Genomic DNA, 13,585 nt, shown 5'->3' with positions numbered 1-13,585 from the left:
AACGGGTAACATCCGGTCCGTCTGTTTAATGTGTCCCCCTCCTCACCACCCGGCCTCGATGAAACAAGTGGGTCGCAGGTAACTTGTTTTTTTGTCTGTGTGATGGAACGCTGGTGTTTATAATGATCTCTTGGATTATTCTCTTCCTCGTTTCCTCCCCGTGTTTTGTCTTCACGACAAGATCCAGGTCTCCAGCCGCAGTCTCCTTCGCCTTCCTTCAGTCAAAGCCTCATCATTTACTGGGCTGAGGAAATGTCCTATTATGGAAAAACTCAGCATCTGTGGAAAGAGAGAGAGAGAGAGAGAGAGACAGAGAGAGATAGTATAACTCTTCTTCAGAAACATCATTTCTCTCTCTGTACCAATGCTGCCAGACCTGCTGAGTTTTTCCAGTATTCTCTGTGTTTGTTTCACATTTCCAGCATTCGCTGTTTTTTGCTTTTATTGAAAGTTTATCGTCAGGCAGCCCAGGTTCCTCTTCCTCCTCCAAAACAAGAACAAGGCCTAGGATTACTGCAGAGGATGCAGCACCTCTGGTCGTACTCTTTTTCAATCTGAGGCAGCAGCACATTATTTCTTTCCTGAGTCACAAATGTAATGTTGTACGAAACGGTTGGCCTGAAATGTTTAACTGTGTAGCCTAAGTATAACTCTGTTCACCAGATTACTCTCCCTGAGATGAGCTAGTCTGTCAGGTAGTTGTTTTAAACTAGGAGAACGTGAGGACTGCAATTGCTGGACAATCAGAGTCGAAAAGTGCAGTGCTGGAAAAATGCAGCCGGTCAGGCTACATCAAGGAGCAGGAGAATTGACGTTTCAGTCATAACCCCTTCATCAGGAATGTTGTTCTAAGTTGTTGGCCTTACCCCTATAGTTGACAACCATGTAACTGGGTTAGCCAGTTGTATCTTAGGAGATGCTCTTGTCTTCTATCTCTGCAGATACGTAATAAACACTTAGCCACTTCTGCCAAGACATTTTGTGATACTTCTTCACAACTTCTTAATAAATCCTTAGAGTAGTACTGTTGAGGGATTGATGGCAGAATATGTACCCAAAGGCAAGCAGCTGCTGCATGTCCTACAACGTACAGCTCCCTTTTGTGGCTTCTGGATGACCAAAGAGCTTCATAGCCATTGAAGTCCGTTTGAAATTTAGTCTGTTGTAATTGAATGCTATGGGAATTGGTAACAGGCAATTTTTACAAAGGAAGTTCCTACAAACAACTGCAAGATAAATGATTAGATGGTCTGTTTTGCTATGCTGAGGGTTCTGGGTGGCTACCACCTCTTGTTCTCCTTTACATAATTCCTTGGAATCAATTATCTCTACTTTAGAGGCTATTTCAAAGTTACTATCTCTTATTGAAATATTAGGCTTGGATAGTGATATCTCAGCAGTATATCTCTAAAGTATGACTTCACTTCTCAAACCTTAAAATTGCATGTAAGACTATTGATATTGAGCCATAGCTAGCATTGTGAGTAACCTTCTATTTGGATAAGCTTCAAAATTTCTTCTCCTTATTGATCGTGATTTGCCCTTCTGAAGGTGATGTGAACAGTGTTGAACCACTGGTGTCAAATACATTCACAATGCCTTTAGGAAGGAAGTTCCAGAATTTTGACCCAATGACAGTGAAGGAATGATAGTACAGCTCCAAGTCTGTACATGAGACATTAAGATGAGCAATTTAGTTTTAGTCAAGTTGTGAAAGGCACTATATAAGTGCAAGTTGAATTAATATTTAACCCATGAATGTCATTTCAGGAGATTGAAGAACCTACATGCTAGCTATCATGTAAGAGCCTTTTTTTAAGATATATTCAGAATAATAAAGTTTATAACAATATGATCAGGTCACTGTCTAGTTGGACCAAAAGGTCTGTTTCCATGTTGTTTGGGTCTAATTAGTGCCTTTGTGTATTTCCTGAGGGCAACATTTCAGTTCTTTCACAATGCCCTTATAGCTAACTAACCTCTTCCTAAAAGAAAGTAATTTTTTAATACTCTTTTATGGACCATTCACTCTCTTTTGACATTCTGCATATTTTGTTTAAAAGCATGTGTCAATTATTTTTGATCTTTCCTATTTTCCTTTCATTTGCCTGAAATTCAAGTTTGATTTTAGCTTTTGTCAAGCTGGAAATAGTAAATTAGAGTTTATTTCAGGTTCTTTCAACTCTTCCTGTTTCATTTCCTCTGAAAAACTACCAGAAAAATTAAACTGTGGCTTTTCACCTGCTGTATTTTTTTGATTCCTTTGACTGTGACAGAAAGAAATATTTAAATGCATACCTATATTTAAAAACAAAACTGAAAATAGAGCTGTAGCATCTATAATTGTATTCTTAATGAGCTGCTATTCACTTCTCTGTAGGTAGTTGTGGACATGAAGAACAATAGCATACATGAAGCATGTCTGTACCTGGAGCTATCCAATCACACAGAGGACAAGATCTTACCTCTACATACATCCATTGTTTTATTTTTAATGTCCTACTGTGAATCCACATCAATTAATGTGTTCATGGTGCCAAACGAAGACAGTGCTAGCAATCTCTTGTGGAAGAAAGGAGTACCAGCCAACATTCCTATCAAATTTCTTTCCCAGCAGGAGCTGCCTCCTGTGGTTAAGAGTTGTCGTTTGCCTGCTCTGGTGGAAAAGGATGGAAATTTTTGTCGAGCTGGTCTTGCTGTGGTATTGAGACATATTATATGGAGGACCTGTGAAACAGACTGCAACAGAAAGGATGTTTCAGAGCTGCTTGGCTTCAAAAAGACCTGTTTGAAGGCCTGTGCTGAGGTGAGTATTTAGGAACATGGGAACAGGCTGTTCAGCACCTCCAACATATTCCATCATTCAGTTAGATCTGTACCTGAACATCAACTTACTTAACTTTGTTTCATATTTCTTATTAATCTTGCCTCTCAAAATCAATTGATCTCAGCCACGAATATTCTAATTGTTTCAGCATCCATAGCTTTTTTGAGGTTTTTGCTGAATAAAAGAACCAGAAACTGGAACCTAGCAGTTTTCTGGTTCCTCTTTGAAATACCTAGCTCTTATTTTACAGTTGTTTTATGATAGTTATTTGTATTTACCCAGTCAAGTCCCATCATCATTTTGATAACCTGTGCTCACTCCATTTAATTTCTGTTGTGTCTGAGCGAAGTCCCTTTCGTGAGAATTTCTGATTTTCTACTACAGTATCAGTCCTCTCGCAAAATGCTGCAGATTAGTTTGCTGATTTCAGATTAGACATTCTGGCCTCCCATAAAGGGGGTTGTTGGCCTCACTGTTATATAATTAATTGCTCATCAGATTGCAACTTATTTTTTTCAATTTGTTTTTGGGCATCACTGACTTTATTGCCAGTCCCTAACTGTGTGATTTGTGAAGCCATTTCAGAGGGCAGTTAAGCTTCAATCTTATTTCATATATTTTGAATTTCTTTGAATCCCTGGAACATTGCTGCAGTGAAAACTGCTTTGGAAGTGGTTGAGGAACAGCCTCATTGCATCTTTAAGGAGCAAAGCGGTTAAAGACTAGAAACAGAGAAAGGTGCGTGGCAGCAGGGAGTCACTGGCATTTTTAAAAATTGGCCTAGCAAAGAATTGACACAGATGCTGTGCTCCATGTGGCTTCTTCTGAGCTGTAAATTGGCATGTTTCTTTGGAATTACAATGCTTAAGTGTAAACTAGGCAAATATGTTGCATACACTGAGATGCAAAAATAAGATGAATGATCAGTTAATCTGTTTTTGATGATGTAGACTCAAGAGAAGGGTTGTGGATCAGGTGAATTGTCCACTCTTCATCTAATAGTTTTACAAACTCTTCGATGTCTTCCTGAACTGCTGAAACAGTGTTGAAAAATGTGATGCTGGAAAAACACAGCAGGCCAGGCAGCATCTGAGGAGCAGGAGAAGAGCTTATGCCCAAAACGTCAATTCTCCTGCTCCTCGAATGCTGCCTGGCCTGCTGTGTTTTTCCAGCATCACATTTTTCAACTCTGGTCTCCAGCATCTGCAGTCCTCACTTTCTTCTAGTTGAACTGAAACTAGTACAGTCTGGTACAGTCACCATCTGAGGTATGGCACCTCTAGTGATGCAGCAGTTTCTTTGTCCTGCTCAAATTTAATGCAGTCAGTTGCTTGATTGGGACTTAATCCACAACACTATGATTTGAAGAAGACATTGCACACTGAACATGAGCACATTTTATCGACACAAACTAGCTTTTCTTCCTTTTGTCATTGTGAAATTGTCTTTGGGATTTTTTGGTCAGCTGTGACACCTTTATAAACTGCTGTGCTGAATTAAAATGATAAGAGAGGGCTTTACAGAGAAAGTGAATTTCAGGTTGAAATCTAGTGTAGAGCTAAATATTTGTATTAATTCTGCTACTCAATAGCACAGGTTAGAATATAGCTAACTGTGGTTTGATTCCAATCCAGTGATCAGACAAATAGTGAGAAAATAATTTTCAATTGCAAAGTGAAACGTTTTATGAAAAGAACTCAGTTAAGTTAACCAATTGTTCACTGAAACCTGTCAAATAATAGCATGGGTGTTAATGTGGATTTCCTCCAGGTGCTCTGGTTTCTTCCCATTGTGCAAAGATGTGCAAGTTAGGTGAATTGGCCATGCTAAATTGCCCATAGTGTTATCATAGAGTCATAGAGATGTACAGCATGGAAACAGACCCTTTGGTCCGACTCGTCCATGCTGACCAGATATCCCAACCCAATCTTGTCCCACCTGCCAGCACCCTGCCCATATCCCATATCCTATTCATAAGAGAAAGTGAGGACTGCAGATGCTGGAGATCAGAGCTGAAAATGTGTTGCTGGAAAAGCGCAGCAGGTCAGGCAGCATCCAAGGAGCAGGAGAATCGACGTTTTGGGCATGAGCCCTTCTTCAGGAATGAGGAGAGTGTGCCAAGCAGGCTAAGATAAAAGGTAGGGAGGCGGCACTTGGGGGAGGGGCATTGGAAATGCGATAGGTGGAAGGAGGTTAAGGTGAGGGTGCTAGGCTGGGGTGGGGTGGGGACGGAGAGGTCAGGAAGAAGATTGCAGGTTAGGAAGGTGGTGCTGAGTTTGAGAGTTGGGATTGAGACAAGGTGGGGGGAGGGGAAATGAGGAAACTGGAGAAATCTGAGTTCAAAGGGTTCCTAGGAGGAAGATGAGGCACCCTTCCACCAGCCGTCGTGTTGCTATAGTCTGGCGATGGAGGAGCCCAAGGACCTGCATGTCCTTGGTGGAGCGAGAGGGGGAGTTGAAGTGTTGAGCCACAGGGTGGTTGGGTTGGTTGGTCTGGGTATCCCAGAGGTGTTCTCTGAAATGTTCCGCAAGAAGGCAGCCTGTCTCCCCAATATAGAGGAGGCTACATTGGATGCAGCGGATGCAGTAAATGTGGCAGAAATGGAAGGATCCCTTGGGGTCTTGGAAGGAAGTAAGGGGGGAGGTGTGGGCACAAGTTTTGCATTTCTTGCGGTTGCAGGGGAAGGTGCCGGGAGTGGAGGTTGGGTTGGTGGGGGGTGTAGACCTGCCGAGGGAGTCACGGAGGGAGTGGTCTTTTCGGACCGTTGATAGGGGAGAGGAAGGAAATATATCCCTGGGGGTCGGTTTGGAGGTGGCGGAAATGACGACGGATGATATGATGTATATGGAGGTTGGTGGGGTGGTAGGTGAGGACCAGTGGGGTTCTGTCCTGGTGGCGATTGGAGGGGTGGGGCTCAAGGGCGGAGGAGCGGGAAGTGGAGGAGATGCGGTGGGGAGTATCGTCGATCACGTCTGGGGGGGAAGTCCATACACGTACCACCGTCTGCGTGAAAAATTTTCCCCTTAGGTCTCTTCCATATCTTTCCCCTCTCATCCTAAACCTATGCCCTCTAGTTCTGGACTCCCCCACCCCAGGGAAAAGACTTTCTCTATTTATCCTATCCATGCCCCTCTGGATATTATAAACCTCTATAAGATCACCCCTGCAGGGAAAATAGCCGCAACCTATTCAGCCTCTCCCTATAGATCAAATTCTCCAACCCTGGCAACTTCCTTGTAAATCTTTTCTGAACCCTTTCAAGTTTCACAACATCCTTCTGATAGGAAGGAGACCAGAATTGCATACAATATTCCCAAAAGTGGCCTCACCAATGTCCTGTACAGCCACAACATGACCTCCCAACTCTTGTACTCAATGCTCTGACCAATAAAGGAAAGCATACTGGACGCTTTCTTTGCTATCCTATTTACCTGCAACTCCACTTTCAAGGAGGTATGAACTTGCACTCTAAGGTCTCTTTGTTCAGCAATACCTCCCAGGACCTTACCATTAAATGTATAAGTCCTGCTAAGATTTGCTTTTCCAAAATGCAGTACGTCACATTTATCTGAATTAAACTCCATCTGCCACTTCTCAGCTCATTGGCCCATCTGATCAAGATCCTGTTGTAATCTGAGGTAATCTTCTTTGCTGTCCACTTCACCTCCAATTTTGGTGTCATCTGCAAGCTTACTAATTATACCTCTTGCGCTCACATCCAAATCATTTATATAAATGATGAAAAGTAGTGGACCCAGCATAGAACCTTGTGTGGCACTCCATTGGTCACAGGCCTCCAGTCTGAAAAACAACCCTCCACCACCACCCTCTGTCTTCTACCTTTGAGCCAGTTTTCTATCCAAATGGCTAGTTCTCCCTGTACACCAAGAGATCTAACCATGAGATTGGTATGTTTGAATTCAGAGAACCCTTTGTTATGGGATGTGTAGGTTAGGGGAAATGTAGAGGAATGAGTCTGGGTGGGAAACTCTTCGGCAGGTTAGTATGGACCTGCTGGGCCAAATGGCCTGTTTCCACACAGGATTCTATTCTGTTCTATTCTAACACTAATCAGCAGTGATGTTAAAAAACTTCTTCGGTGTAATTGGATCTTTATTATTCTTGACCAGTTTTGTTTCATTTAATTTGGTGGCAATCAGGGCCCAGGGTTATCTGGGAAGCCCAGATCAGCCTGAAGCAACAAACTATGAAAGTGAGGCAACAACAATCAATTTGCACTTATATAGTGCCATTGAAGCACTAACCGTTCCGAAGACACCTTACAGGAATGTTATCAAACAGAATTGCACAATTGACCAAAGACTTTGTTTCTCGAGGTAGGTCTTACGGCATATTAAATAAGCAGAAAGAGGCAGTGGGAGAGGTGGAAGGGTGACTGCTGTGAACCTGGGACCTTGGTTGCTAAAGGCCACCAAAAATAGGCAAAGTATACAACAAGAAATTAGAATGAAAGGAACGCCAAACTGTAGGAATTGTAGGTCAATAGGAGGAAATCATAGAGATAGGGAATGAAACAAAAAATGCCAGTGAGTTAAGAAAGATGGTTATCAATTTACATGTCATCTTATTGCATCCTCCAGAAACATGTTAAGTACTAGACATGAAGTGAATTAATTTTGATGTGCAATGATTGTTGTTCACGGAGGTGATTACAGCAGCCAGTTTTTACCAGTAAGATTCCAAAAATATTTGTAAAAAAATTACTGGTTAATCTGCTTTTAATAGTGATTTTGAGGGTGAAATGTCAGCAAGGAGTCACTTTTTTTTTCAAATGCAGCAGAGTATGTTAAACTTCCAACTGACAGAAAAAAATTGGAGATCAAATCATTTTTTAGGAATTTAATCTCTTGTTTCCTCATAATTGTGTGTGAAATTCTTAAAATAACTTCAGTCAACAAAATTTAGATTTGGAGTCTCAGTGTCTTCATACTGTAAATTTCTATTCTGGATCTTTGGTTTATTAATCTTAGTGCCAGTTATATTTCATTTTTAGAAGACAGCGTAAGATCTATTTAGTGGAAAAAATCTCAGTCAACTTATCAGACACTACTGGAAGCAATCCAACTCAAAAGAGTCTATAAAAAAACTTGGAAATGATTTTCTCCCCCTTGCCCTATTTTGCTACCATATTTGGTGATTCCCAGTGTAAAATTGCATCTTGTGCCATTATTCTGTCATCAGGCTTTTGAAGGCGTATTTTGTTTGACCCTTGCATTTCTTTTATTACCAGTCAACTGAGGAATTATTATTACAGATAGGAGCTGTTAACTGTTTTCCCATCTTTTAGTTTTACTAGTCCATCTCCTATAAGGTTGCACGTGGGCAGAGAAGGCAAAGTTTAATTCTCAGGTGAAGGAGACAGATATACCAGGGAAATGGGACGTGGCTCAGTTCCTATATTAAAGTTGTGCTTTAATTTAGCTTTTATTTCCAATTTAAATTTCTACTTTTTTGACTGCTTTTGTTTACTTATTGTACTGAAATTGCAGTCACCTCTTGGTGCTGCTACAACAGCTATATCACTGGCAAGACAGTATCAGAAAGATCAGTGTGACAAGTTTACAAAGGCAGAGGTATTGGATGTACACTTCAATGTTCCTCTCTGAAAAAAGAGAATCTAACCATCTACTTTTGACATTTAATGGCGTTACCATCACTGAATCTCCCATTATCAACATCCTCTGGGTTACCATTTACTAGAAGCTGAACTGGGCTGGTTATATAAATAATGTGGCGACAAGAGCAGGTCAGAGGTTAGGATTCTTTAGTGAGTAATTCATCTTCTGATTTTCTCATGTCTGTCCACCATCTGAAAATTGTAAGTCCGAAGTGTGATGGCATATCCTCCACTTGTCTGGATGACTACAACTCCAACAACATGGAAGAAACTTGAAACTGTCCAGGATAAAGCAACCCACTTCATTTGTACCATATCCACCAACATTCAGTCCCTCCTCCACTGACACCTGGTAGTAACAGTGTGTACCATCTGTAAGGTGCACCGTAGAAACTCACCAATGCTCCTTAAACAGTACTTTGCAATTCAACCATCACTGCCATCTAGAATGGCAAGGGCAGCAGGTGCATGGCAGTTTCCCTCCAAGAGTCTCACCATCCTAACTTGGAAATATATTGCTTCTTGAGTGTTTCTGCATAAAAATGGTGCAAATTCCTCCCTAATGGCATTGCTCGATTGTCTAGATAGCAGTGGTTCAGGAAAGCCACTCCCCTCCACCTTCTCAAGGGCAACTAGAGATAGGCAATAAATGCTTACTCAGTCAGTTACACCCACATCCCATTCACTGATCGAAAGAAGTGTTCATGTGCAAACTGGCTTGTGTTTAACTGTGTAATATAGTATGGAGAAACATACTTTGTTGGCAGTCAGACTTAAATAAAAAGATGCTTAGTTGACGCTAGAAGATCATGTACATTGATGTGACTGATGGCTAGTGTTTCTGCATCTTAGCTGATGAGTGTAACTTCATTCTTGGGATAGCATGTATTGGAGTTCTCCCATGATCATAATCACGATGTGAGAAAATGAAAGCTTTAAGTTGAGTTCACTTCAAGAAACATATTCTTTGAACCAAAATAAATTATGTCTTGCTGTTAGGCTAAGATGCCACAGGATTGTATCATCCCCCGTCCTGTTTAGGTATTTTGAATACCGTACTTCATATAGCCTTACTACAAGCAATGCCAGTACTTACTCCTAGATTTTGTACATTTAAAGACAAGGGATACTGACAGATGTGAACAACTTTGTTAATGTATTAACAGTTTACATTGGAGGAAAACTTTATCAACCTGTTCCTTTGTAACCTCTGTTCTTTGCCCAAGAGCACATCAGACCCTTGGTGTCACAATCTCCAGCTTGTATAGGGCAGGAAGACAGGTCCTAAATTTAGCTACGATGAGGATTGACACTCCCCAGTCAATGTTGCAGTCTGGACCTATGGATAGTGATAATAGAAGCTACCACTTCCTTTCCATTCAATGGCTGACAAGGAAGCATGTCTGCCACTGATGTATGTTCAAAGATTTGATTTTTGACCCATGACCTCTCAGGCTGTGTTATGAATGCACATTTCGTGGTCATCAAGTACTGGAATGGGTTCTGAATCCTGAACTCCTGGCTCAGAGCTAGAATGCTACCTACTGCACCATAACACCTGCACCAACTGTAACTTCACAGATCCCCACAACTATAATGGGGCTACCTTTCCATAATTGTGTCATGCTATAATTAAAGTTTGTGACCAATGGAAGTGCTGCAGTGTGACAAGGAAATTGCATTATAATTGCAGACATAAAAATTTCCATAGAAAAATAAAATTAAAGCCAGAATTTTAATGTGGGGATTGATCAATATGCTAACTGGTTCAATTATCCCCATTTCACCTGAAAACTTTACTTCTCGGAGTACAACTCCATGATACAAGGTTGCATATATCTTAATGACTGTAAATGCTAGCATAGATTTGTTTTTTTTAAATTAACTTATTTTTTGAAATTAACTTGTTCGGAGATGTTACTCCTCACCTCTGGAGCAGGTGGGACTTGAACCCAATTATTTTGGTCCAGTGGTACAGACAATACCATGATGTCACAAAAAGAACTCTTGGCCAGGTTTGATAACTTATGCATTTAACAGGAATAATATGTGCTTCTACATCTGACAGGTGAGCCAATGGACCAGGCTGTGTGAAATTAGCATTCCGCTGGCTGTGGAAGGCTTTGTCAAAGATTTAAGTGACCAGAGAGTGACTATTCCACCTGAGATACTACACCTTGAACACAAACTCGGGGAACCCGTACGCATTCATAATGATGACAAGATTCGTCGGCAGAAGTTGCAACTCTTATCCAAGGAAAGTAACAAAGAGTCCATTGAAAGTGGATCAGAAAGATCACTGGGATGTTTCTCAGATGGAAGGGCTGATGCACCTGGAGGAAGGAAGAAGGAAAACCAGGATACTGACATGGACAGCCTGGAACTGAAGACAGCTCTTTCTAAATTAACTGTGGAGCAAGTACCAGCTGTGACCAACAGGGAGCAGTCCTGCATAAGGAAAGTGAAGACAACTGACCTTCCACCACTGGAACATATCTTTGCTGAGGGACTTTATTTCACTCTGACAGATATGGTGTTGCTGCCTTGTCTCCACTACTTTTTTGTAAGTTGCTAATTTTTGTAATATTCATTTTTTCTGTTAAATTTGAATTCGGTGTTAATTTTGATATTGTTTTCTTGCTGAAAAGGTTCATATTGACTTTCTATTTTGTAGTCTGCATGGCATTATTTAAAATCTGGATGTAAAGTTAGATTCACAGAAGGGTGAAAGCACCACTTAAAATGTGTTTTTGGCTTTACTTTTGGAAAAAGCAATTTGCTTGTAATGTGCAAAACTGCGATTGTTCCTCAAGTTGTATGAAGTATGAAAAGCTAGATATTCAAGTTTTGAATTTGCGGTCTTGCTTTTATATCTGACTCTTTTCCTGGGCTATGGCTCTGTAGAAACTGTAGTAGCCATTCATTCCCTTGAGCCAGATTGGCAATCAGTTAAATCATCTGATATGCACCTTGGGGTGGCACAATGGCTCAGTGGTTAGCACGGTTGCCTCACAACGCCAGGGACCTGGGTTCGATTCCAGCAACTGTCTGTGTGGAGTTTGCACATTCTCCCCGTGTCTGCGTTGGTTTCCTCCCACAATCCAAAGATGTGCAGGTCTGGTGAATTGGCTGTGCTGAATTGCTGATAGTGTTCAGGGATTTATAGGTTTAGTGCATTAGTCAGGGGTAAATATAAGTTTGGGGGAATGGGTCTGGGTGGGTGACTCTTCGGAGTGTCGACGTGGACTTGTTGGGCCGAAGGGTCTGTTTTTGCACTGTAGGGATTCTATGATTCAGTTCCATTTATCCACCTTTATGCCCAATTCCTGATAGTCTTACCTGACATGAATCTGGCAAGCACAGTCTTGAAAATTTCAACTAAGGATACTTTTACTTTGAAAGATTGTGCTACCTTGCCTTGGGATTCCTTCAAACAGAAAGTAATCCTCTGGTGCTGTGCCAAAGTGACTGTTCCATATGTCTGAGTAAAATTGAACATTTCACCAGATTGTTTGACCCGGGGAGAGGTTGAGAAGAGGGGTGTCACAGTTGAGGTTAATGCAGTCTTCACCTAAATCTATACATGTGGACATTTCAGTAGGAGAAGGAATCTGGGGTAGGTTTAGCACCAGGCAATGTAACCAGCCTTGGATCTAGTGCCGCTATCTTTGCCTAGTTCAGGAAAAACTAGACTCAAACCTGGAAGCTTCTCAATCTAAATTGTTCAGTGTCGCGCAGGGTGGCACATTCATGTACTGAGTCACTGGATGCACTGAATGTTTTGCTAGAGTTCTTCCAATCCTTGTGCCACAGCTATCATTGTCAGAAGCTTCCTACAAAATTGGTGGAGAGTGTTGTTGCTTTGCCATTGATTGTAAATTCCAGTCTTTGTCTTTTCTGTCAGGGAGAAACAATTTCTCTTGATAGCATCAATATAAATGAACCCATGATCACGCTTTGACCTTGAGGTTGTTTCTTGGGATCTTGATTGTTCACCATCATGAACAATTTGCCTGGATCTCAATACAAGTCATGGGGAGAATGGTTATCCTGCACAATGCAGTGCCTATATATGTGTCATCATATACCTGATTTGCACAGAAAACAATTTTACTACTTGGAAGTTTCAAAACCAACATCTTCATCATTTATTTCCTCCACCGATAAACAGTGACAGCAGTGTGTACCGTTTACAAGATGCACACCAGCAACTCTTCAATCCCCCGTAAATAGCAACTTGCAAACCCGTGACTTCTATCACCTGGAAGCACAAGATTAACAAATGTGTGGAAGCACAACCTGCGTTTCCCTCCTAGTTACACACTATCTGACTTGGAGCTATATCACCCTGCCTTCACTATAAATTCTGAAACAGACTTCTTAACAGTGTTGTGAGTTTATCTACAACATGCAGACAGTGCTGGAGAACAGAGGTGAGAGTGTGTTGCTGGAAAAGCACAGCAGGTCAGGCAGCATCCAAGGAGCAGGAAAATCGATGTTTCAGGCCGGAGCCCTTCATCAGGAATGAGGCTGGGACCCTCTGGGGTGGAGAGATAAATGGGAGGGGATGAGCCTGGGGAGAAGGTAGCTGAGAGGGCAATGGTGGATGGAGATGGGGGCAAAGGTGATAGGTCAGAGAGGAGGGTGGAGTGGTTAGGTGGGAAAGAAGATTGACAGGTGGGACAGGTCATGAGAGCGGTGCTGAGCTGGAAGGTTGGAACTGGGATAAGGTGGGGGAGGGGAAATGAGGAAACTGGTGAAGTCCACATTGATTCCCTGACTAGCTCCAAGTCAGATGGTGTGTAACTTGGAGGGAAATGCAGGTTGTGCTTCCACACATTTGTTATCCTTGTGCTTCCAGGTGATAGAAGTCACGGGTTTGCAAGTTGCTATTTACGGGGGATTGAAGAGTTGCTGGTGTGCGTCTTGTAAACGGTACACACTGCTGTCACTGTTTATCGGTGAAGGAAATAAAAGATGAAGATGGTGGCTTTGAAACTTCCAAGTAGTAAAATTTTTTTCTGTGCAAATCAGGTATATGATGACAGGGGTCCTGAGCCGGAAGATGAGGCGTTCTTCCTCCAGGCGTCCGGTGGTGAGGGAGTGGCAATGGAGGAGGC

General features: G+C 41.8%; 1 protein-coding gene across 2 annotated transcripts in view; it reads left to right on the top strand.

Annotated features, from left to right (window-relative positions):
• The first annotated feature begins 38 nt into the window (after positions 1-38).
• Positions 39-13,585, top strand: part of gstcd (glutathione S-transferase, C-terminal domain containing) — a 142,313-nt gene continuing 128,766 nt past the window's right edge. For both annotated transcript variants that reach the window (XR_009647068.1, XM_060851361.1), the window contains exons 1-3: positions 39-78; positions 2,381-2,806; positions 10,534-11,028. Coding sequence is in view for 1 of the 2 variants with exons in the window: in XM_060851361.1 (XP_060707344.1) it covers positions 2,393-2,806; positions 10,534-11,028 (909 nt within the window). In the remaining variant the exon portion in view is untranslated. The remainder of the gene's footprint in view (positions 79-2,380; positions 2,807-10,533; positions 11,029-13,585) is intronic.

This window comes from Hemiscyllium ocellatum, chromosome 36 (genome assembly GCF_020745735.1).
Source record: "Hemiscyllium ocellatum isolate sHemOce1 chromosome 36, sHemOce1.pat.X.cur, whole genome shotgun sequence".
Taxonomy (NCBI): Eukaryota; Metazoa; Chordata; class Chondrichthyes; order Orectolobiformes; family Hemiscylliidae; genus Hemiscyllium; species Hemiscyllium ocellatum.
The sequence above is the reverse complement of the archived record's forward strand: the minus strand, read 5'-3'. Positions and strand labels throughout refer to the sequence as shown.